The 23,405-nt window shown below is 42.9% G+C and overlaps 1 protein-coding gene across 2 annotated transcripts; it reads right to left on the bottom strand.

Annotated features, from left to right (window-relative positions):
• Positions 1-1,464: 1,464 nt before the first annotated feature.
• On the bottom strand, positions 1,465-22,944 carry pou5f1 (POU class 5 homeobox 1). Of its 2 annotated transcripts, none has more exons than XM_008121961.3 (5): positions 21,842-22,944; positions 8,428-8,536; positions 6,936-7,066; positions 5,286-5,450; positions 1,465-3,762 (listed from the first exon to the last, which is right to left on the bottom strand). In XM_008121961.3, the coding sequence occupies exons 1-5, from the start codon at positions 22,451-22,453 to the stop codon at positions 3,487-3,489; spliced, it is 1,293 nt and encodes a 430-aa protein (XP_008120168.1). In that variant the 5' UTR covers positions 22,454-22,944; the 3' UTR covers positions 1,465-3,486. The 2 variants fall into 2 exon arrangements, with proteins under 2 accessions (XP_008120168.1, XP_008120169.1); XM_008121962.3 differs by having other exon boundaries at positions 5,286-5,447.
• Between the last annotated feature and the right edge of the window lie 461 nt (positions 22,945-23,405).

Here is a 23,405-nt window from a genome sequence, read left to right as displayed (position 1 = left end):
CCAGCTCACGAGACAATATTCCCCGAGCATGCTCATGTTTGACTGGTAATGCTTTTAAGAGGTGACAGTCTCTTTTCAAAGGTTCCACAAAAGTATTTTTATAAATTTGGAATCCTGCTCCTAATTCTTACACTGAACTTCCTCTCGTACATTAAGGCTCACATTCAAACAACTCCAGGTTTTCCAAACTCTGGTCTACCAGTTATTTGCAGACTCTAGCCCCCAGAATCCCTGATCATTGGCTAAGGCAGCTGAAGCTTCTGGGAACCAAAGTCTACCCAGAGAACTAAAGTTTGGGAATCAAGGGGTGTGGATGACAAAATCCACAGCCAACCAGCATTGGCTGAGAATGTTGTGGCCCTCCAGAACTTGGGTAAATTAATCATTCTTTCCAGAATTCAAAAAAAATTCTACAAGGTAGTTCCCATCATTTGATGGAGCCATGGTGGTGCAATGGGTTAAACCCTTGTGCCGGTGAGCTCCCATCTGTCAGCTCTAGCTTGGGGGGACATGAGAGAAGCCTCCCAGCAAGATAATAACACATCCAGACATCCCCTTGACAACGCCGACGGCCAATTCTCTCACACCAGAAGCAACTTGCAGTATGTTCTTAAGTTGCCTCTGACACAATTTAAAAAATAATTTGATGGCCATGCTGGTTTGGGCAGATAGGAATGTTTTTCCAATATTATCTCCAGAGCTACATCTTCCCCAGCACTATTCCAATCTTTAAAGTAGTTACTTCCTAGTATGTGTGAGACAGTATATGATTTCTACTAGCCCGGAGGAGATAGCATGGTGTGTTCCAGATCTTTTGCACCACATACTCCATAATCCTTGATCACTGCCAAAAGTGTCAGGGCATAGTTTTATAGGCTCAAAAACTCATCTCCCAAGTAGAGACTACAGCAAAATACAACTATTAGCCTGTTATCTCTCGAAGTATAAAAGCAATACTCAACATTCTTCCCTGGATGGAATAGTGTTCAATTGGCTCCAATCTATCAGATGGCCGAGTTCACCAAAATTTGGCAAGCCTTTAAAATACAGGCAGCTGATCATCAGGTATGCTAACTTGAAGATGTGACAATGTACACACACACTGATGAACTCCAACTGGTGCTAACTAGTGGAAACACATCTAAATTCACAGTGAACTAATACGTAACATCTTTTACACCCTGTTATGGACTCTAAACATCATTTTTAATTCAGAAAGTGTCAACTAAAGAACTTTGAAAAACTTACAGTATTTTTCAGCTTGCATGGCAACTGAAAAGGTCCTTGACTGTTCCACAGAGTTCCCTTGCTCATTCTCCTAGTTTAGATACATAGATGGTGTGTTGAGTATGAGAGCAAAGCTATGGGATATGTAGATGGCTAAGCTTTGAGCCACTAATTTCAGTAGAAGTCTTTTCCTTAGTTTCTGCCCAAACAACAATAAAGACACAGACAAGCACACAGTATGTTTAGTAACCTTTATTAGGGGTCTCTCTCCTATAAAAACATGTCATGCATAAAAGTCTGAGTGTCAGGAGCTCATCATAAAATTTAAGTACAGAGACCAAATGATTACCGAGCATTTTTTTTAAAAAACCCACCACAAAATTCCTCTCCCACACCAAAGCAAATAGTAAAAACAAAATAGAAATAGGAAGGAAGGAAGGAAGGAAGGAAGGAAGGAAGGAAGATCTTCAGTGCCTCCTGCTCAGTTTCACATTTTTCTTTCTTAAAAGGATTGTTTCAGTACAGCAAAAGAAGATAGCGGAGGAAAGGTTGAAAAATCATAATAAATCCACTGAGAAAAGTGATATATACACACACATCTTGCATCACACAAATGAGAAGAGGCTACAAATACTCCACTGCCCCAACTTTTGAACGTTCAAGTAACTGAGAAGAGGGACGAGCAAAAGTCCCTCCACAAATAGCACACACCAGATTTGAAAACTGACTTTGTGGCTCAAGAGATTAAGTAAGCATCTACGACAGGGATAGAAAAACCCATGGTTCTCCACAATGTTGGATCACAGCTCCTGTTATCCTTGAACACTGGTTGATCTAGTTGGGTTTGATAATTAGTATAAAGCCAACATCTTCTGGAGAACCAAAGATCTGGGATGAAAGCTACTCTGAAGAATAGTCAAGACTTAAAAGATGAAACAATTTCTGGAGGCACTCCTTAGTCAAAGACTTATTACTGCTTCAGTCACTGCTTATTTTAAAACTTTAGGGATGGGTTAGTTAAGGAAAGCTGCTAGGCAGGATAACTCAAGTTGTGGCTTTTAATGAAGAATGGGTGAAATCCTACCATTGCCTTAGTTCCTACATCCCTCAAACATTTGTGTATTTCCTATTTATCTGCAGACAAAAAGCAGGATCTTGTTGGTAGCATACACTTAAGTACTCTGGGGTTAGGCAAGCATATATGCTTTCACATTAGTTGTGCAAGGAGGTATTCAGTACCTCCTTACATGATATCCATTGCCACCACCCCACCGTAGATGCCGTTTCTTTTTTACTCTGGTTACATAATTGTAGTCAGATGCTAGTCTGATGCCCACCACCAATATAAACTACACTCTTCCTCCATTAAATATGCTTTGGAACATGACTTGGTATGGAGAAGCTGTCTTCAGTGGTGGCAGAAGTGACAGCTTACCAAAATTGCACAAGAAAGAAATTATGCTCTGCCTGCATAATATGAAATCTCACTCAGAAGATGGTGAAGTTGAAAGAAAGTTCTGACTTGAATTCTATGAACAGGTATTTTTGTTTCATGGGCAAGTGTTTCAAGCTTACAATTCTCCCCTTACAGATTCAAAGCAATCTGATTTTGCATCTCATTCCTTTTTATATCAGAATGTGTTTGCCATCTCCAGCATGAACAACACAACTGCGAAGAATTTCTGAGCCCTACTGATTTCAACAGTGTATTTACTTTGTCCTCTAGCATCTTAATACTCCCAGATGTGTTGGATTACAACTCCCACCGCTCCCGAGCTAGCTAGGGAGTTGTAGCCCAACACATCTGGAGAGTGCTTGACCAAGGAAAGCTGGCACACTTCCCTCTCTCCTAAAACCTATGGGTTGTTTAATTTCCGGAGGGCAAGGTAAAGACCAGAGAAGAGACTGGATATACTTTAATTAATTTCTCCTTAACTTCTATAGCTACTGATAGACCGGCAGACCACACATATCAAGGGCTCTAAGAAAATGAAAGCTCATACATATTTTTTTTAAATGGCTGTGACTTCTTGATGCGTTTCAGCTTGGGAACACAATTTAAAATCCTGATTACAAATCGTATCTAAAAGAGGTTGCCTTCAAAAAGGAGTCTGGTTATCCTTAACTATGTTTAAAAAGAGAGACCCCAAACTACACCCCTGCTCTTTCCCCTTCCTCTAGGTTGCCCCCTTTCCTTAAAAGACCAGATGTAGGACCATTCTCTTCCTCAAAACATAGGGGGCTTCTTAAGAGAGCACCTCAAATAGAATGCATGGGGTGGCCCATGACTGCAGAGCCTGAGTTGGCGGGGGCAAAGTGGTCTCCATCGTGGAAGGGGGACAGATAAAAGGCAGAAAAGGCAGGCGCACCAAAGCCCTGGGGTGCTAAGCCCATCTGGTGATGAGCTGCTCCAAGCCCTGGAGATGGGGCCTGGAGGGAGCCATGGGGGCCAAAACCATTGATTTCTTCCTGAGGGCTGGGTGCTATGTTGCGCTTGCCCTTCTGGCGACGATTGCAGAACCAGACGCGGACAACCTACAAAGGGAAGGAAAAGAAGACGGATTATATACATTACAGTCAACACAGTTTCCTTTGTTTCGGTTCCTAAGGTTGGGTAGCAATCATGCCATGTTCTATTTCACCTTTACTTTCCTCATCTCAGAACCCATCGCAGCCCATGAAAGAGTTCGGCAAAGGTTTTTTTTTTAGGTGGCTTTGCACCAGAAGCACAAAAATGTTTCTTGGTAGTATGCACCTCTAGTCTTGGCCACTGGATAGCCTTAGTTAGATACTACCCCCACTTCTCTTTCCATTTCTGAAATAGGAATAGTAGGGACTACATATTTACTGAGTATTTTTATGTTAAATTGAGGCACCACACACCACTCCAGAGAGCCAGTGTGGTTTGAGTGTTGGACTAGGACTCTGTGATTTAAACCCTGGGAGAAGGGTTTACATTTCTTTTCAGCCACAGAAACCTATTGGGAACTTTGGGCAAAGCACACTGTCACAGAGCAAGGCAACTGCAAACCTCTTCTGAAGAAATATTGACAAGAACGCCCAGTGATACATTCACTCTAAGACAGTGGTTCTCTACCTGTGGGTCTCTAGGTGTTTTAGTCTACAACTCCCAGAAATCCCAGCCAGTTTACCCGAAGTTAGGATTTCTGGGAGTTGAAGGTCAAAACATCTGGGAACTCCAGGTTGAGAACCACTGCTCTGAGGTATCCAAAAGTCAGAAATGACTTGAGGATACACAACAGCAGCATTAATCTAAAATAAAACTATTTGAAATGACTACATAGTAATACAATTTGAAATAAAACTATTTGAAATGACTACATAGTAATAAGGGGCCCCTGGTGGCGAAGTGTGTTAAAGCGCTGAACTGCTGAACTTACGGACCAAAAGGTCCCAGGTTCAAATCCTGGGAGCGGAATGAGCACCCGCTGTTAGCCCCAGCTCCTGCCAACCGAGCAGTTCGAAAACATGCCAATGTAAGTAGATCAATAGATACCGCTCCGGCGGGAAGGTAACGGCGCTCCATGCAGTCATGCCGGCCACATGACCTGGAGATGTCTATGGACAACGCCAGCTCTTCCACTTAGAAATGGAGATGAGCACCAACCCCCAAAGTCGGTCATGACTGGACTTAACGTCAGGGGAAACCTTTACCTTTTGCTACATAGTAATAAGGGTAGGCGATGTTACACTCAGACTTTGCCCTCATCTTGAGACAGCTGAGAACTGTGTCCATACATAGAAAGCAAAACAAAAAATCAGTATCTTGCTTTGCAGCCTTTAAACCAGAAATATTTGCTGCCACCTTAGGATCAAATTATCGATAGCATAGAGCAGTGTAGAACGGAGCCGAGATCCATAATTCCTGTTTGCCTTGATTAAACATGTCACAGCAGACACATTCAACATCCTTTCACTGGCCATGCTGGATGGGGCTTAAAGAAGTCACAGTTCAAGGGACTTGGGGGCTTTCAGGTCTGTATATCTATATGTAAGGGGAGATGCCTGTGCAGATGGAATAAGATGGAGACACTCACATCTTTGTCTAGGCCAAGTTCACTAGCAATCTGAGTAATCTGCTGGAGGCTGGGCTTGGAGCAGCGTCGGAAGTAAGCCTCAAGGGCGCCCCGCACGGTGTTCTCAATGCTGGTACGCTTGCGCTTCCGAGCCTGGATCATGGCCGACTCCATGGTGCATAGCTGCTGAGTAGTAAGGATAGTCATGTTGGGCGATGCTATTTGAAAATCACACACTCCATAAATATCTGGGCATACTTGGATGGGAGACTACCAATGATTACCAGGTGTTGTTATCTCTATTTCAGGGGAAGGAACTGGTAGGACCACCTCTGAATATTCTTTGTCTAAACCTTACATCTGTCAGCTCTAGCTTGCGAGGACATGAGATAAGCCTCCCAGAAGGATGGTAGCGTATCCTGGGCAACGTCTCTGTAGACAACCAATTCTCTCACACCAGAAGTGACTTGCAGTATATTCTCAAGTTGCTTCTGACATAAAAAAAACCCACTTAAAATATTTATCCATCTTTCTACTATCATTTTCCTTTCCATCTCCAGATAGCCTTACCTGAGAATGGCTAGGGAAAAAGTGAAGGCACAAGGCTACTCTCTTAAAATTTGGCAACCACAGAAATGTAAGTGAAACCTTGTGGTGTAAACCCACAGGTAATATGTGGCCCACAGGTAATACATGGGCACCTAGGGTCACTTTTGTGAAATGAAATGAAACTGTTTATAGCCCGCCCTACCTCTCCAAAGGGACTCAGGACGGCTTACAATAAAATAAACAGCGACAAACATTCAATGCAGACAACAGTACACAAAAACAACTCAATAAATTATAAAAACAACTTAAATAAGCAAGACAATACATAGCACCAGCCACATAAGTATAAGCATATTAAATCCTTAAAAATTCATTAAAAATCTCAAAAATTTAGTTAAATTAATTGGGAGGGAGATGGTAAACAGCAAATTAACAGGTGTTAGAAGCTAGGTGAGGGTGCATGTAAATGCACTTAATTCACCTATCAGGGTCACTTCTTTTACAATGTATAACCATTTATTTTGCTCTGAAACACAAGATAATTGTTTCTTAGAGGCGTAAAGGGCATTTGGGCTGGGCTTTAGCACAGCAGGTTTATCACCAAGCTGCAATAAATCTTGCCAACCGGAAGGCTGAGAGTTCGAAGCCTGGGTCAGGGTGAGCTCCTGACCGTTAGCCCAGCTTCTGCCTACCTAGCAGTTTGAAAACAAATGTGAGTAGGTAAATAGGAACCGCATTAAAACAAGGAGATATTTAGGCTTGGCATTTGAATTTAAAAAAGAAGGAGGTTTACAAACAAAGAAAACTCCTCAGCAGGGAGATGGAGTGACAGCACCCCCGGTGGCCGAAACCGAGAACAGACTTCAAAGATGCCGAAAGATGGGAAAGCCTATATATATACCTCTATCTGTTGTCTGTCTTGTCATTGTTATGATCGGCATTGAATATCTGTCGTATAGGAGTTCTGTGATCCACCCTGAGTCCCCTTCGGGGTGAAAGGACGGAATATAAATACTGTAAATACTGTGAATACATACTGCTAAATAATAATTTGGGCAGCCCCGTCTATCTGCCTCCAGAGAATGAAAGAGAATCTGTATCTGGCTCATTCTGGTATTTTACCTCCTGCAAGTTCTCATTTCTGTCCGCTTCTTGCAGCCAACGCTGGAGGAGTGGTTTCAGCTTGCTCATGTTCTTGAAGCTGAGCTGCAAGGCTTCAAAGCGGCAGATGGTGGTCTGGCTGAACATCTTCCCTGCAAGAGGAAAAGAAGACATGGAGGTGTGGAGAAGAGTCAAGGATTAGGTTGGGATTTCAAGACAAGAAACGGACAAGTATGAAACAGAAAGGCCTCGGTCTAATAATGAGTACTTAAAGCAGACATTGGCAAAACTTCGGCCTTCCAGGGGTTTTGGACTTCAATTCCCACAATTCCTAATATTCTACTGGCTGTTGAATGGACCAGTCAACTAAGACTCTTCCAGTTAAATCAATGTTTATTAATTTAATTCCTTGGTGGCCTTAACAGAGGCATTGAGTGCTTTCATGGCCCATTTGCTTCAAGTCGTGTTATCATTTATGGCCTTGCCAATTGTTCTTCCTTGCTTCTGGAAGGGAGATTGGCTGATTAGATGATTTAAATACAGCTTAACTTTCTTGTGGACCCAAGGAAATTGACAATGAATTAAAACAAAGTACAACTTGTTACACAAAAACTAAAAACAATTAAGTAAAACATTCAATTAAAAGTACATTGTTGAAAACCACTTAAAGCATACTTACATTTACTATTGAATTTATACCCCCATTAAAAGGTTCTTCTGCCATATGAATTAAGAGCCAACAATCTTATACTCATGTGATGGGTGTTATTTATCTAAAAGGTAAAGGTTTCCCCTTGTTATTAAGTCTAGCCATGTCTGACTCTGAAGGGTGGTGCTCATTTCAATTTCTAAGGTAAAGAGCCGTAGGCGCCTCCGAAGTCATGTGGCCAGCATGACTCCATGGAGCACAGTTACCTTTCTGCCAAAACAGTACCTATTGATCTATTAACATTTGCATGTTTTCGAACTATTAAGTTGGCAGAAGTTGGAGCTAACAATGGGAGCTCACCCTGTCCTGCAGATTTGAACCGCCAATCTTCCGGTCTGCAAGTTCTGCAACTTAGTGGTTTAAGCCACTGTGCTATCATGGCCCCTTATGTTATTATCTTAGTTTATTTTTACCTAGTCTTGCTCCCAACATAAATCTAAGGTTCTTTAATTATGGTTTTAAAATGTGTTATGTTTTTCAGTGCTCTTAAATGGTTTCATGTTTTAAGTGTTCTTGGGCTTTCCAACTATGGGGTGTTTTAAGCTCAACAGGTGGGAGAGAGGGGGGTTATACATTAAATAAATAATTCGGCTATCTTGCTGTTACACTCCCCAGTTTGAAACCCTCACATTCCTGATGATGAGACCAAGTCCAAGGCTTAAAGCCATCTAGTGAGTTAGAGAAAGATATGATTCAGACTCTTGCTCATCCAAATCATGGTGCAAATTCTTTTAGCCATTATAAGACTGTTCCCTACATTCCCAAATCAGTGCTTTCAAACTTCATACTTTTTAAAATACTCACCATACAACAATCCCAGTGACAGTCCCACGTCTGCCTGGGTGAAGCCCATTGTGATCCTTTTGTGCTTCAGCTCCTTGGCAAATTGTTCCATTTTTGCTGAGGCGTCCTCCTAAGGGAAAAAACACAGGGGAAAAGATGTTTTTTTTAAAAAGTCCAGGGGAAACGCTTCAGTAACTTCCTTCATGAGATATTATTTCCCTTTCTAGAGAGCAAAGTATTTTATTGTTGTCTATCGCACCTCAAACATCCATACTTCACAAAACCACTGGTCAAACAAAGACAGAAATATTCCACCAGTAAAAACTAGATTCTGACCAGTTTAGACACTGGTTTGTTCTTAGTGACAGGAAAGCGGGGTCAAAATTGTTAGGAATTGTTTCTGTGTTGGGGGGAAAACTACACCAAAACAGCAGATCATCCAAAATATGCAAAAACAGGATACTTATAGTTGAGCATTCAGCTCACAGCAAGCAGAGCGTGAAGTGCCATCTGGCTGTAAAGAATGTAGAGCTTAACAGGCAAACATGCAGAATTATGTCTTTAAAATCACAAAAGGTTTATTTACAAAAATAATAACATTGGGTTGTTGCATGTTTTCCGGGCTATATGGCCATGTTCTAGAAGTATTCTCTCCTGACGTTTCGCCCACATCTATGGCAAACATCCTCAGAGGTTGTGAGGTATTACATTTGTTAATAGTAAAGAACTGAGTTTTAGCTACTCTAAACTCCATCTCTTCTACCGTTCAAAGAGAGGGAAAAATCTCCAAGCACTTCATCTCTCCTGACACACAAGCAGAGAGATCTCAATATACACAGGACACACCAAGATGCATCTCTTGGCATTTTCTAGATCCTCCAGTGCACCTCTGTGGGATTCTTGGCCTTCATTTCAATAAGATCCACTATCATCCATGATTTTGTGTACCAACGCAAAGTGAGGAACACTGTACTAAACACTCTCTGAAATTTGGAAACCACTGACTTATTCTGGAGTGTTGAAGGTAATAGGCCACATCTGGATTTAGACATAGGCAGCTGGGCTGATTGATAAAGGATGGGACATTATCTCCAAGACACCTTCTATCCCACTCAAGGAGACTACTAGAATCATAGAATCATGGAATAGTAGAGTTGGAAGAGACCTCATGGGCCATCCAGTCCAACCCCCCCGCTAAGAAGCAGGAAATTGCATTCAAAGCACCCCCGACAGATGGCCATCCAGCCTCTGCTTAAAAGTTTCCAAAGAAGGAGCCTCCACCATAGTCTGGGGCAGAGAGTTCCACTGCCGGACAGCCCTCACAGTGAGGAAGTTCTTCCTGATGTTCAGGTGGAATCTCCTCCTACTCAAAGAGGCACTGAATGAGAAACGTACAGTACAGTGTCTTCAAATGTCAGCACCTTCAGTGAGCAACAAATCCAGGGTCATTCCCATCAAGCTAAAATCTCATCTAGCAATCTCAATGACAGGTTTTTAAAAGACAAACCGATGAAGAATCTTCCGATCCTGAATATGGACTTCATGAGATTCAAGAGGACTGAATGGCATATTTCTGAATCATGGAAATCTTTGACAAAGAACTGGCATAGTATAGTAGTTTGAGTGTTGAACTTCTAGGAGACTAAGGTTTCATTAGGTGATTTGGGAAAGTCACACTATCTAAGAGTAAAGGAATGGTAAACCTTCTCTGAAGAAATCTTGCCAAGAAAGCTCAGTGATAGGTTCACCTTAAGGTCTCCATAAGTCAGAAATGACTTGAAGAACAACACTATCATAAGGGTTGATCTAGGACTGTAATAGATCAAGGTTCAAAACCCTACTTAAGTCACGTAAACCCACTTGGGAGACTTCTGACAAAGTCAGACTCTCAGCCTCAGATTGAGGCAATGAACAACCTCCTCTAAATAAATGATGGGAAGGGAACCATAAGATATTATTGCCATAAGTCTTGAAGGCACACAACAACAAAATCTGTAACATCCAAAAAGCTTTCAAGCTCCCTGGACACCTCTGTTCTTGTACCCCAGGTTGCCCTCGAATTAGAAATCTTGGCTTCTATTCCACCCATGATTGCTCTAATCTGTTAGATCTTTCCTGCAGACGAAAGCCATCCTGCAAATACACAATCCCCATTGCTCACTGCAGTTTGCCATGACATCAACGCTGATAAGCAAACAAGTACTGTTTTGCCTTTGGCAAGCCCAGGGCCAGATAGCTCCTTTTGAATATATATGTTCCAGACAGATGGGCCATTAGAAAGCTGAATTATATCTTACTCAGAGAAGCACCTTTTCTTTACAGGCATGTAGGGTAGATTAAAAAGAAGCCTGAAGGAATCCAATTCTTTAAATCTTTTGGGTTTTTTTTTTATTGAACACCTCATGTTCCCCAACTACTTTGGGATTTTTGTTTAAAATCACTATTTTCTAACTAAAACATGACACCCCATCCATCACTGTTGATGTTATGTGTGTCTCCAAGTTGACTATGGCTTATGGTGTCACTATATTAAGAAATTCATGACATTTATTGATAAGATTTATTCTGCAGAGGCCTGTCGTTGCCTTTCAATTAGGCTGGGAAAGTATGACTTGTCTAAGTTTCCCTGCTGGGATATGAACCCTGGTCTCCCATATCTTAGTCCAACACTAAATAATTTTAGCCCACGTTTGGTCTAAAACTATTTAGCTGCTTGTGATTTCCTTTATTTTATCACTTTTTAAACTTATTTATTATGCAATGCTTTTGACATGAAATAAAAGTCCAACACTCAAACTATTACAAGCTTGGCTCCCATCCTACACTTTTTCCAGGTTCAAACATAAACCTCATCCTGTTCTTTAAGCACAAGCTTCCTAATAACACAGGAATTGATTGTGACACAAAACGGGGTCATTCTCATAATCTGCTAAGGAAATTGGGGAAGAAAGACTTATGCATTGTAAAGATAGAGGTTTTTTTTAAAAAAAATTACAAGAATTATGAAATTACATCTCAGGGTGCATCTCCACTGCAGAATTAGTGCAGTTTGACACCACTTTAACTGCTGTGGTTGAACGCTAGGAAAGTATGGGAGTTGTGATTTTATAAAGTCTTTAGCATTCTCTCTTAAATACTTGCCTCACTAATCTACAACTTCCATTATTCCTTAGCATTCAAGCATCACAATTACGGTGGTATCAAACTACAGTAGTCTCACTTATCCAACATTCGCTTATCCAGCATTCTGGATTATCCAATGCAGTCTGCCTCCCGCCCGGATCCACAGCTCTTTCTCTAGGCAGCAAGGACTGAATGTTTTACGGATTTAATTTTCGACAATGTTGCTACTGTAAGTTCATTTTGTGCAATTCTATCTTTATTTGTAGTCAATTTGTTAGTCATCAATGTTTTTGTAGTCAATGTTTTCAATACATTGCGAAGTTTTGGTGCTAAATTCGTAAATACAGTAATTATGACATAACGTGACCGTGTATTGAACTGCTTTTTCTGTCAATTTGTCGTAAAACATGGTGCTTAATTTGAAAAATCTTAAATGTATTTTGACATTTAATAGGCTTTTCCTTAATTCCTCCTTATTATCCAACATTTTCGCTTATCCAACGTTCTACCAGCCCATTTATGTTAGATAAGCAAGACTCTACTCTATGTAGTGTAGATGTACCCCTAGAGCAGTGGTTCTCAACCTGTGAGTCCCTAGGTGTTTTGGCCTACAACTTCCAGAAATCCCAGCCAGTTTACCAGTTGAGAACCACTGCCCTAGAGAGGTTTGGAAAACTTAAATAAGAACTTTAGCAGTGATAAGACCATTATTATGAAGAGTAAAGTGGCCTAAAGATTATATCATCTGATGGGCTCTGGTTCACAAAAGTTAACATGACAATATTGGTAAACTCATCAGTCTTTTAAAACATACCATACACTGTATGCTATTTTGGCTAAATGGCTACCCTTCTGGAAGCTTTTAACTAAGACATACAGTCACAGAGCTGAAGAAATTCTACAACATTTGTGCCAAACAAATACACAAAGCAACTGTCAGGCAAAAATATCATACAAACCAAGCCTGAAGCCTCGACACCACTATCCTAAAACATGCCTCTGAAATGTGATAGATACTAACCATGTGAATCCAGTGGGTGGCCTTGGCAAATCACATTCTCTCAGCCTCAGATGGAGACAAAAGGCAAACCGACCACTGAACAAAACTTGCCAATAGGTTCATCTTAATGAGTCACCATAAGCCAGAAACTACTCGAAGGCACACAACAAGTTTTCTATCCCTATTCTGAAGTCTCCCAATTTTTGTTATGGCTTTTTGGCAAGTAAGGTGAATAGCAATCCTATAACAATGGTATAAATTTGAAGGGAGAAACCTTCCTGCAATTTACCACTCATTTTCCCCCCAAAATCCTTATTGGGGTAATCCCTTGATTACAAGTGCAAAAAGGCATAAAATGTGTGCAAGCTTTCAAGGGTTTTGGTTCTTTATTTTTAAAACTACAATAAAGCAAGTTCAGGAGCAGCATTATTGTATCCTCAGGATCTTACTGAGGGTGGGATAGCCCAGCAATTACGCAGAATGAGACCGCTGCCTCAGGCAAGTGATTTCAAGTGTCAGGAAAAGGGCAACAAATTGTTCTTTAATTGCTGTGTTGGTGTCTTGCCTGCCTTGGAGAGTTGCTCATCCGATTGATTGTCTCCTGTGCCAAAGTATTTAAGCTGGCAGCAGGTAGTTGATTCGCTATCACTCAAAAAGTCAAGGCTGCAATTTTCTGTTCCACCTCAGGAAATAAAATGTCAAACAATCGGATATACTTCAATGTCCAGCTTGGAACTGTTTATTAAAATTGTCTTGGAAATGTGAAGGCTCCAACAGGTCATGTTTTGGACTTGCCTTCACTCTGGAATCCTTGAGATGAAGATGAAATCCTTCTAGCTCAGAAAAGCTTGGAAATATAACCACAATGCATATAAGCCTCCAACCAGCATTCTGGTGAGAAGATTCTAGGGATTGTAATTTAAACTAAACTTTGCCAATCTCTGCTATAAATAGATTAAACCAACTGTTCTCTTCCACAATATGGCTAGTACAGAATCCCCAGTCCAAAAGATGGTGCAGTAGAAGCTTCTTCAGAAAAATAAAGGTTTACCTCTCCTTTCTATCACCTCCAACACTTCTATCCCAATACCTTTCCAGACACTGGCCCTCAAATCACTGAGACAAAAGGAAGGAAGCTCAGGAGATTATGGGGGTGGAAAGGAAATAGACAACATTTGGCTCAACATTGCAAGCCTGCAGAGCATTTGAACTGACTGACTCATAGGATTACACCACTGTGAGGTTCAGTGTTAACAAAGTCTCCTGCTACTGAAGTAGATTCAGACAACTACATAGCACTTTAAAATAGCTTAAACAGAGAATATGAGAAAATGTGTGACAATAACTAAGAATAGTGTTTTAGTGTGTACAGAGTCCCTATCCTTCAGGACCAACAAAAAGTCCCACTTTCCAGCTGCTTTTAAAACTCCTCTTTCCTCTTTCCTGTGTCTGCTTTTTGGCTTCATCCCCAGCTTACTTCTACAGCTGCAAACTGAGTTCAAAGTGCAAAAGCAGTTTGTTCTCAACTCAGCAAAAGAAGAAAAAGCAAAGAGATGTGACCTTGCCTTTCCCAGTGGGCTCCAGCAAAGCAAACTGCTGCCATCTTTCTCCTACTTGTCTTTTTCCTTGCTGGTGACTTTTAACATCTTGATTAAATTATAACATTGCTTAGCCATAGAGATGTCCATTTATGAAATATTGGGGGGGGGGGGGAGGGGGAAGAGACTAACCTGCCAGACAGCACACAAATGTTAGGCTGCCAACTATCCAGGAACATGTGCCTTTTAGTCTTATATGTTCTATAGCTGAAATATGGCAAGAAGAAGAACAAGCAATTGCAAATGTCATTGCATATTCCCAAACAGAAACATTTCTTTGAAAATAGGGGAAGCAATACAAAACTATAATTCTGTATTAAGTCTGCAGCTACTTCCCAAATTGATTTGATTCCCCTTTACCTGTTTAAATCAATTACCCAATTTAGAATTTCTGGAATTAGTAAGGCTTAAAATCTACATTCCAGAACATGGAAAATTTACTTGCGTGGAGAGTTCTCAGAATCCTCCAGTCTGAAGGGAGATCCTGGTAGTTATATATACCAAAAAAGCAATGTTTCCAAGCTCAGCCATATTCTACAATTACACTATTTGTTTTGAGTATTCAAAGGCATAGACATTACTCTGCAACGTTAATATGCAAAGGCATCTTGAAGTTGCTTTTGAGATTAACAGAGAAAAAAGTTGGTAGCAGGAGCTATTGCAAGCTACGTCTACTGCTTCATCCGATGCATTGAGTGAAATGCTGAGTAAGACTTTGAACACTTAGTAGTGACCATGCAACACCCATCATATTTAGCCAATGGCAAAACTGGCTAGGGATTATTGGGAGTGGCAGTCTAACAACACACTGAAGGCTTTAAGTTGTCCACTGTATACAAAGTGCATTTCCCTTATCATTAAGAAAGAGAGGACTCCCAGACAGATTTATTACTTTCAACATACTTGACACACCCTCTGATGAGAAACTAGTTCAAGAAAAATTCAGTATTCTGATGTATACTGTTCAAATATCAAGGGGGTCGGTGTAAGCTGGGAAGGAGATTCCTTTCTGAAATTCAGAAATAATTTGCTGCCCAAGGAGAAGGATTTCAGAAATTGACAAGAGAACACAATGGGGGAAATGCTTTTAAAAAACAATTGCACAACCTTGAAACTTCCAGGATGATAGCTTCTCTTCTTGGGCAGGACTGATCCTTATTGCCTTCTTTTGTATCTATCCTAGACCCTTTTTTGCATTTGAAAAGGACACTAGATCTGTTGGTGCTTAGGGAAAAAAAGAGAGATAAATGCCTATGCTGGACAGAGGCAGGGACATCCCAAAGCTGCAAGTTAGCCAATACTTTAATAGGGTAACCAAATGGCACAGGAATGTGACCTTTCAATGTCTCCTGATAAAACAGAATGAAAGGAAGAGGGAAGAAAAACAGGAAGGTCCAAGAATTTGGCCAAGTTTATCGGTTTGAGGTCTGCACTTCTGGCCCAGACTCAAGTAGAACCCCCTAAACTCAAGGGATCTTTATTTCAACAGTCCAATTTTAGAAAGAAAATAGTTTTTCTGCTATTAAACTGAAGATAGTTGGAAACTTCTGCCAGCCTAAATATCACCTTGAAATCTACCAGAAAATTCTGATGTACATTCAAACCACCTCATTGTGGTTTTTTACTGCAAAACTTTCTCTAGAAGCAAGTATGACTAAGTTCTTTGAATTTATTCTGAGATAACATGCTTCACTGGGAAAAACAATAATGCTGGACAAACTAGAAGGTGGTGGTGAAAAAAAGGAGATTGCACTACAGGTGGATTGACTCCGTTAAGAAGGCCACAGCTGCCCTGATCTTGTAAGAAGTAAGCAGGTCAGCTGAAGACCTATCATTGACTGAGATGCCATACATTGAATTTGATGGCAAGAATACAAGAACAATACCCAAATTCCAGCAAAGCTCTGGGTTAATTGCTAGGCTGGTTTCTTGGCTTAAAAACTACAAGTGAAAAAAGCCAATCTCTTTCACAACCTGAGACAGTTACCATAATATAGTTGCCTCATAAAATATAGATACTAAACAAAGTATTGGGAAACAATAGTTGTTACAATAAGACAATGTTCACCCCTTGTTATCTTTCCCTAATTCCTCTCTCAATTTCTCTCCCCTCCTGCTGTGTTAGATCTGTTTGCAAGTCCTACTATCTCTGAAAAATGCATTACAAATTGATGATGCAATAAATCTTTAGAAAAGGGGCAACTAGACTGCGGCAGCGAAGGAAGGAAATAAAAGTGATCACAGTATGGAAAAAATGAATAAATGCGGAACAAGCTATTTGTCGTTTCAAATAATAACAGAAATAAGCCATATATCATGACTGCAAGGGCTAAGCAAAACACAGACTGGTGCATGTACACACACTGCCACATCTAATATTCTGAATTTGCCATAACTTTGTTGAGTCACTCTTGTTACTCTCAACTTTTACAAGGAAAAAGAGGTCGGGGCGACATTCAAAGTGGAACCTCCAAAACTAAGAAATTACAGCTGGCAAATCTACTACATTCAAATTTGCTGGAACATATACATATTGGGAATAGAGAGACTGAAGAGCAGTACCCTCAGAGGGGGTCTGGAAATATGAAATGCAATGAAAATATTGGCACTGTTAAATAATAACCCCTGTTCCTGAACCTCACACACTTTACAGGACTATACCAGATCCAAACACCAAAAAGGCTAATATACTTTCATGAAATCAGCTGCAGATTCTCCAGTCACTGTAGCCAGATATTGGAGCCAATGCATACCTCCAAATATAGTTGAAGTGGAACTACCAGCAGCCTTAGCTAACATAGCCAAATATAAGGGATGCTGGGAGTCCAAATCCAATATCAACTGGAGGGCTGCATGTTTCCCGCTCTTAAGATTCACATTATGTAACCTGTGTTGTCGAAGGCTTTCATGGTCGGAATTGCAGGGTTGTTGTGTTTTCAGAGCTGTATGGCCATGTTCCAGAAGTATTCTCTCCTGACGTTTCGCCCACATCTATGGCAGGCATCCTCTGAGGATGCCTGCCATAGATGTGGGCGAAACGTCAGGAGAGAATACTTCTGGAACATGGCCATACAGCCCGAAAACACACAAGAACACTATGTAACCTGATTTTTGTTCCTGGGTTATACATGTCATTTTCAAATTGATTCTATCATAAAAACATGGTAAAGATTTATTAAGCTGCCAAAAACCCTTTTTTTTTCAGGACATCCTGCAGCACATTTTGCTAGTTTTTCAATGAAGATCTCACTGAGTTTCAACCAATTCAACATAGTTAGTGGCAGCCACAAAAATGAAGTTTCTGGAGTGTAACAACTACTTTCAAAGTACAGCACAATGAAAGAGGAAATAACACTTTCAAACCAGGAACAGAATTGTTTTCAATTTTTGTTACATAGTGTAATAGAATGTGCTACAAGCTGCAATTCTCAAGTGATGCACATTTGAAATATCAGCTACCCAACCCTGACAATAACAACCCAGTGGCCTGTTAGTCAACCTTCCTGACTCATATAGCTAATGTTGAAGGCATCTTATATAAATAATATATATAGCTAATGTTGAAAACTTTTATATTCCTCATCAAAGTAGCTCAGTATGCTCCTATAGGGTCCGACCTCTGGTTATTACATGCCTTCAAGCCATTTCCAACTTATGGCAACCTTAAAGCATACCTATCATGTGGTTTTCTTGGCCATATTTGTTCAAAGGGGTTCACTTTGTCCCCTCTGGGGCTGAGAACGTGCGACTTGGTCAAGATCACCTCCTGGTTTCTTATAAAACAGCAGAGATCCATATTGTAGTCACCAGAGCAGGCATGGTCAAACTTCAGCCCTCCAGATGTTTTGGACTTCAACTCCCACAATTTGTAACAACTGAATTGTGGGAGTTGAAGTCCAAAACACCTGGAGGGCCGAAATTTGCCCATGCCTGCTCCAAAGTCATAAGTTCAATGCTCAAATAATTAATTACACCACACCAGCTCATCAAAGTCTTAACCAATCCAAGGAACCCGGGACAGTGAAACCTGATTTGCCCCATGTTACCTTTCCTGACTGCCACACATGGTCATACAAAAGTGACCTGGTTTTGGGGACAGATCAGAAACCAGGACTCCTGGGTATAAATCAAACATTACTTGTTGAACCCCACACTACTCCAGGAACCTGTTGCTAGAGCCAGGGCTTTAACCCAGAAATCTGCTAAACAGATGGTATCTCAAGGGCTGAAAACAAACAGATTAGGCAGAATTCTGAGGTTTTGCATAAGCATGCCTCCTACATATTCATAGTAGGTAAAGACATGGCAGGCATTCACCTTCAGAAACAACAAGGAGAGTTTATTTCCTCTTGCTGAGGTGTGCTGGAAGGCATTTTCGCACTTCCATGTCCTCTATGAGAAGGGAGTCACTCCAGAATAATCTCCTTGTCCTATCTTAAGGTCTAAAGAATTAAAAACTGCATTAAGAATCCCCGTAAGAATTTTTTACTGCAACAGATTAACTTAGCCATATGCATACATATTCACATATGCACCCTGATCTAACTAATCAAAATGTTAGTATTTATTTGGCCTAACTAAGGTTGTTAAACAATTAGGTGCAGCCTTGAAAATGCTGAGCCCTTGCCAAAACTTTCTTGGGCTAACCAAAGGTTCCTTGGGCCAAGAAAAGCTTTGGGAAAGTCCTAAACTTTTAAAGGCTACAACAACTAGCGTTCCCCAAAGGAGTAAACTGCTATAAATTGGGTCGGTAAAGGTGAGCAAATGCCAACCTGCTTGGTTAATATTTGTGTGTAGGTGTATAGCAGTTTACTTTCTTGCATCCCAATCTACACCATCCCAATCTTTTATATTTTCTCCTTTAGATCCCAAACTCTATACAAGTTGTTGTCGAAGGCTTTCATGGCCGGGATCACAGGGTTGTTGTATGTCTTTCGGGCTGTGTGGCCATGTTCCAGAAGCATTCTCTCCTGACGTTTCGCCCACATCTATGGCAGGCATCCTCAGAGGTTGTGAGGTCCATACCTCACAACCTCTGAGGATGCCTGCCATAGATGTGGGCGAAACGTCAGGAGAGAATGCTTCTGGAACATGGCCACACAGCCCGAAAGACATACAACAACTCTATACAAGTTTATCTTTTGGGCTCAATCCTACTCACTCCCTTGGATCCCAATCCAATACAGTCTATAGCAGTTTACCCTTTGGATCTCCACTCCTATACAGTCTTGCTCCTTTGCATCCCAGTCCCATACATTTCACTTTTTAGGTTCCAACCCTACAAAATGTATTCTTTGAAATGGATTATATGCAAACATTAAAACAGGATTAAATACCAACAGTATTTTAAAAAAACCATTCAAACATATTCAAAGTTAAAACCACAGCAACCCCTGACTTGATCTTAAAAACCTTCACAGTTCACAACCTTACACAGTTCACTGTCTGGATCCCATTCCTATATACGGTTTACTGCTTTGGGTCCCAAACCTTCCCTCCTTTGGATCCCACTCCTTTGGTCCCAAACCCTATACAGCTCACTGTTTTGGGCCCAACCTTACACAGCTCACTCCTTGGGATTCAATTCCTATACAATTTACTCTTTTGGGCTCAATCTCAAAGAGTTAACACTTTGGGACCCCAACTTTATGCAGCTTCTTCCTTGGGTACCCAATCTTGAACAGTTAATACTTTTTGGTTCTAGAACTATGCAGTTCATTTCTTGGGGGGGGGGCTATTCCTATAAAGTTTTCGCCTTTGGGCCCCCAATCTTAAAACAGTTAACATTTTGGGGTCCCAGCCTTATGCAGTTGATGCCTTGGAGGTCCCATTCCTATACAGCAGGCATGGGCCAACTTGGGCCATCCAGGTGTTTTGGAGTTCAACTCTCACAATTCCTAACTGCCAGCAGTTAGAAATTGTAGGAGCTGAAGTCCAAAATACCTGGAGGGCTCAAGTTGGCCCATGCCTGCTCTACAATGTATTCCTTGGGCTCCTAATCCTAAACGGTTAACATCTTGAGACTCAAGGCCTATGCAGTTCCTTCCTTTGGGGTCCCATTCCTATATAGTTTACACTTTTGGGCTCCTAGTCTGAAACAGCTAACACTTTTTTTTTGGGGGGGGGGGTCCCAGCCCTATGCCGTCCCATTCCTATGCAGCAGACATAGGCAAACTGGGCCCTCCAGGTGCTTTGGACATCAGCTTCCACAATTCCTAACAGCCTGTTAGAAATTGTGAAGTTGGAAGTCCAAAACACCTGGAGGGCCCAAGTTGGCCATGCCTGCTACACAATGTATTTCTTGGGCTCCTAATCCTAAACATCTTGAGGCTCCAGGCCTATGCAGTTCATTCCTTTGAGGTCCCATTCCTATACAGCAGGTATGGGCAAACTTGGGCCCTCTCTTCAGGTGTTTTAGACCAACTCCCACAATTCCTAACAGCAATTGTGGGAGTTGAAGTCCAAAACGCTTGGAGGGCCCAAGTTGTCCCATGCCTGCTATACAATCTATTCCTTGGGCTCCCAATCTTAAACAGTCAACACTTTGGGGTCCCAGCCCTATGCAATTCATTCTTTGGGGGTCCTATTCCTATATAGTTTACTCCTTTGGGCTCCCGGCCTTACACAGTTAACACTTTGGGGGCCCAACTCTATGCAGTTCCTTCCTTCGGGCTCCTATTGCTATAAAGCTTACTCCTTTGGGCTCCCAACCTTACACTGTTAACGTTTTGGAGGCCCATTCCTGCGCAGTTTCTTCCTTGGGAGTCCTGTTCCTATACAGTTTACTCCTTTGGGCTCCCAACCTTACACTGTTAACACTTTGGAAGCCCATTCCTACACAGTTCCTTCCTTGGGAGTCCTATTTCCATACAGTTTACTCCTTTGGGCTCCCAATAATAAGCAGTTAACACTTTGAGGGCCCAACTCTATGCAGTTTATTCCTTGGGGCTCCCAACTTTACACTGTTCACACTTTGGATCCCATTCCTACGCAGTTCCTTCCTTGGGCTCCCCAATTTTAAAGCAGTTAGTATTCTGGGGTCCCAGTCCTATGCAACTCCTTCCTTGGGGCTCCTATTGCTATAGTTTACTCCTTAGGGCTCCCAACCTTTCACAGTTAACATTTTGGGGGCCCAACTCTCTGCAGTTCCTTCCTTGGGGCTCCTATTGCTATAAAGGAAGAAAATGCATAGAGGTGGGCTCCCAAAGTGTTAACAATGTAAGGTTGGGAGCCCACCTCTATGCATTTTCTTCCTTGGGCTCCCAATCATAAGCAGTTAACACTTTTGGGGTCTCAGTCTTATGCAGTTCCTTCCTTGGGGCTCCCTATTGCTATAAAGCTTACTCCTTTGGACTACTAACCTTACACTGTTAACACTTTGGGGGCCCACTCCTATGCAGTTCCTTCCTTGGGCTCCCAATCGTAAGCAGTTAACACTTTGGGAACCCAACTCTCTGCAGTTTCTTCCTTGGGGCTCCTATTGCTATAAAGCTTACTCCTTAGGGCTCCCAACCTTACACCGTTAACATTTTGGAGGCCCATTCCTACGCAGTTCCTTCCTTGGGGCTCCTATTGCTATAAGCTTACTCCTTAGGGCTCCCAACCTTACACTGCTAACACATTGGGGTCCCAGCCCTCGGCAGTCCTTCCTTGGGGTGCCACTCAAGGAGTGCTCCCTAGGGCCCGCCTGGCCGCCGTGGGGGCTCTGTCTCACCTGGGAGTCCTCCTCCCCTCCGGCGGCGCCTTCCGGGGCCCCTTCCCGTGGGGCGCCCTCCAGGCCGGGCCCGGGGCTCCCGTGGCTGAGGGGGCTGCTGGGCGGGCTGGAGCCGGAGATGGAGCCGGTGCTGGAGCTGCTTCCCGCGGGGCTGCCGGGCCCCTGCCTGTCGGGGCTGCTGGAGGGCTGCGGCCCGTGTCCCGGAGAGGAGGAGGAAGACGAGGCGGCTGCTCCGGCGCCGTCGGGGCCCACCGGGTAGTAGTAGCGGGCCAGGTCGGCGGGCTGGGCGTAGTGCGCCTCCAGCTTGACCTCGGGGGCCCTGGCTTCCCCGGAGGGAGGCGGAGGGGCCCCGTAGGGACTCAGGGCCACCCCGGCGGGGTAGGACCAGGCCTCCCCTCCGGCCGAGAAGGGGAAGAAGGTCCGGGGCGCCTCGCCTCCGCCCGCGGGGCCCTCCAAGAGCCCGCCCGGGGGACCGTAGTCCGGCTTGAACCCAAAGACGGGCCCGTTGTAAGCCTCGGGCACGAAGGCGGGCCCTGGGTCCGAGTGTGGGCCCGCCTGGACGTGGCTGAGGCGGGTTTGGACCGGGAAAGAGTAGCCCGGGTGGCCCGCCATGGCCGAGGGACGGTAGACGTCGAGGTGGGAGGCCAAGGCCTCGAGGAGAAGGTCGAAAATGCCTTGAGGACTTGAAGAGAAAGTCCAACACTTCGCCTGGGCTTAGAGAAGGTTAACGCATGGTTTGGACTTCAGGAGTCTTGGATTGAGAAAAAGAAGAGTCCGAAATGACCTGAAAGCCTCCCCAGACAGACAAGACAGAAAGCAAGGCAAAGCTTCTCCTCCCTCTTCCTGACTTCTAACTTCTCCAACTTGAGTCTTCTTCTCTGCAGGGCCTCAAAGCTGCCCCTTAATGCGCAATACTAGACGCTCACCTTAGTATTTCAGGCTCTGGTCAATGGCAGGTCAAGGCAAGGTTTTCTTCGCTATTGGCAGGTGGCTTCAAGATGTGATGGGAAGCTCAGGCTCAGAAGGAGGCTCTCAGGATGGAAGGAAGGAAGGAAGGCCTCCTGCTCGCTGGACCAGGGGGCTCTTGAAGCCATCCTGAGGCCAGGCCAGCCTCCCTCTTAAAGGGGCCTGGCCCCTCCTCCTTCTCAGGTACTGCCCCAAGGGGAAGGGGGAGGGGGCTTTCAGGAGACCCTCCCCACCAGATTCGGGATTTCCTGCCCTCCAGCTCCTCCCAGCCCCCTACAGGCTTCAAAGCCCAGTCAAGGTTGGGTTTTTCCAGAAAAGGCCTTCTTTGCATTGTTGGGCTGTATGGCCATGTTCCAGAAGATGGCCATACAGCTTAGAAAATGCACAACCACTCAGTGATTCCGGCCATGAAAACCTTCAACAACACATTGGCCTTCTTTGTGTTGTCCATAGCTTTCATGGCCGGAATCACTGGGGCCCCTTCCACACAAAATTCCACATTATCTGCTTTGAACTGGAATATATGGCAGTGTGGACTCAGATAAGCCAGTTCAAATCAGATATTTGAACCCCTGTTGGCGCAGTGGGTTAAACCCTT

Source organism: Anolis carolinensis, chromosome 2 (genome assembly GCF_035594765.1).
Source record: "Anolis carolinensis isolate JA03-04 chromosome 2, rAnoCar3.1.pri, whole genome shotgun sequence".
NCBI lineage: Eukaryota > Metazoa > Chordata > Lepidosauria > Squamata > Dactyloidae > Anolis > Anolis carolinensis.
Note: the sequence above shows the minus strand (reverse complement) of the source record. Positions and strands in the feature narration are given on the sequence as shown.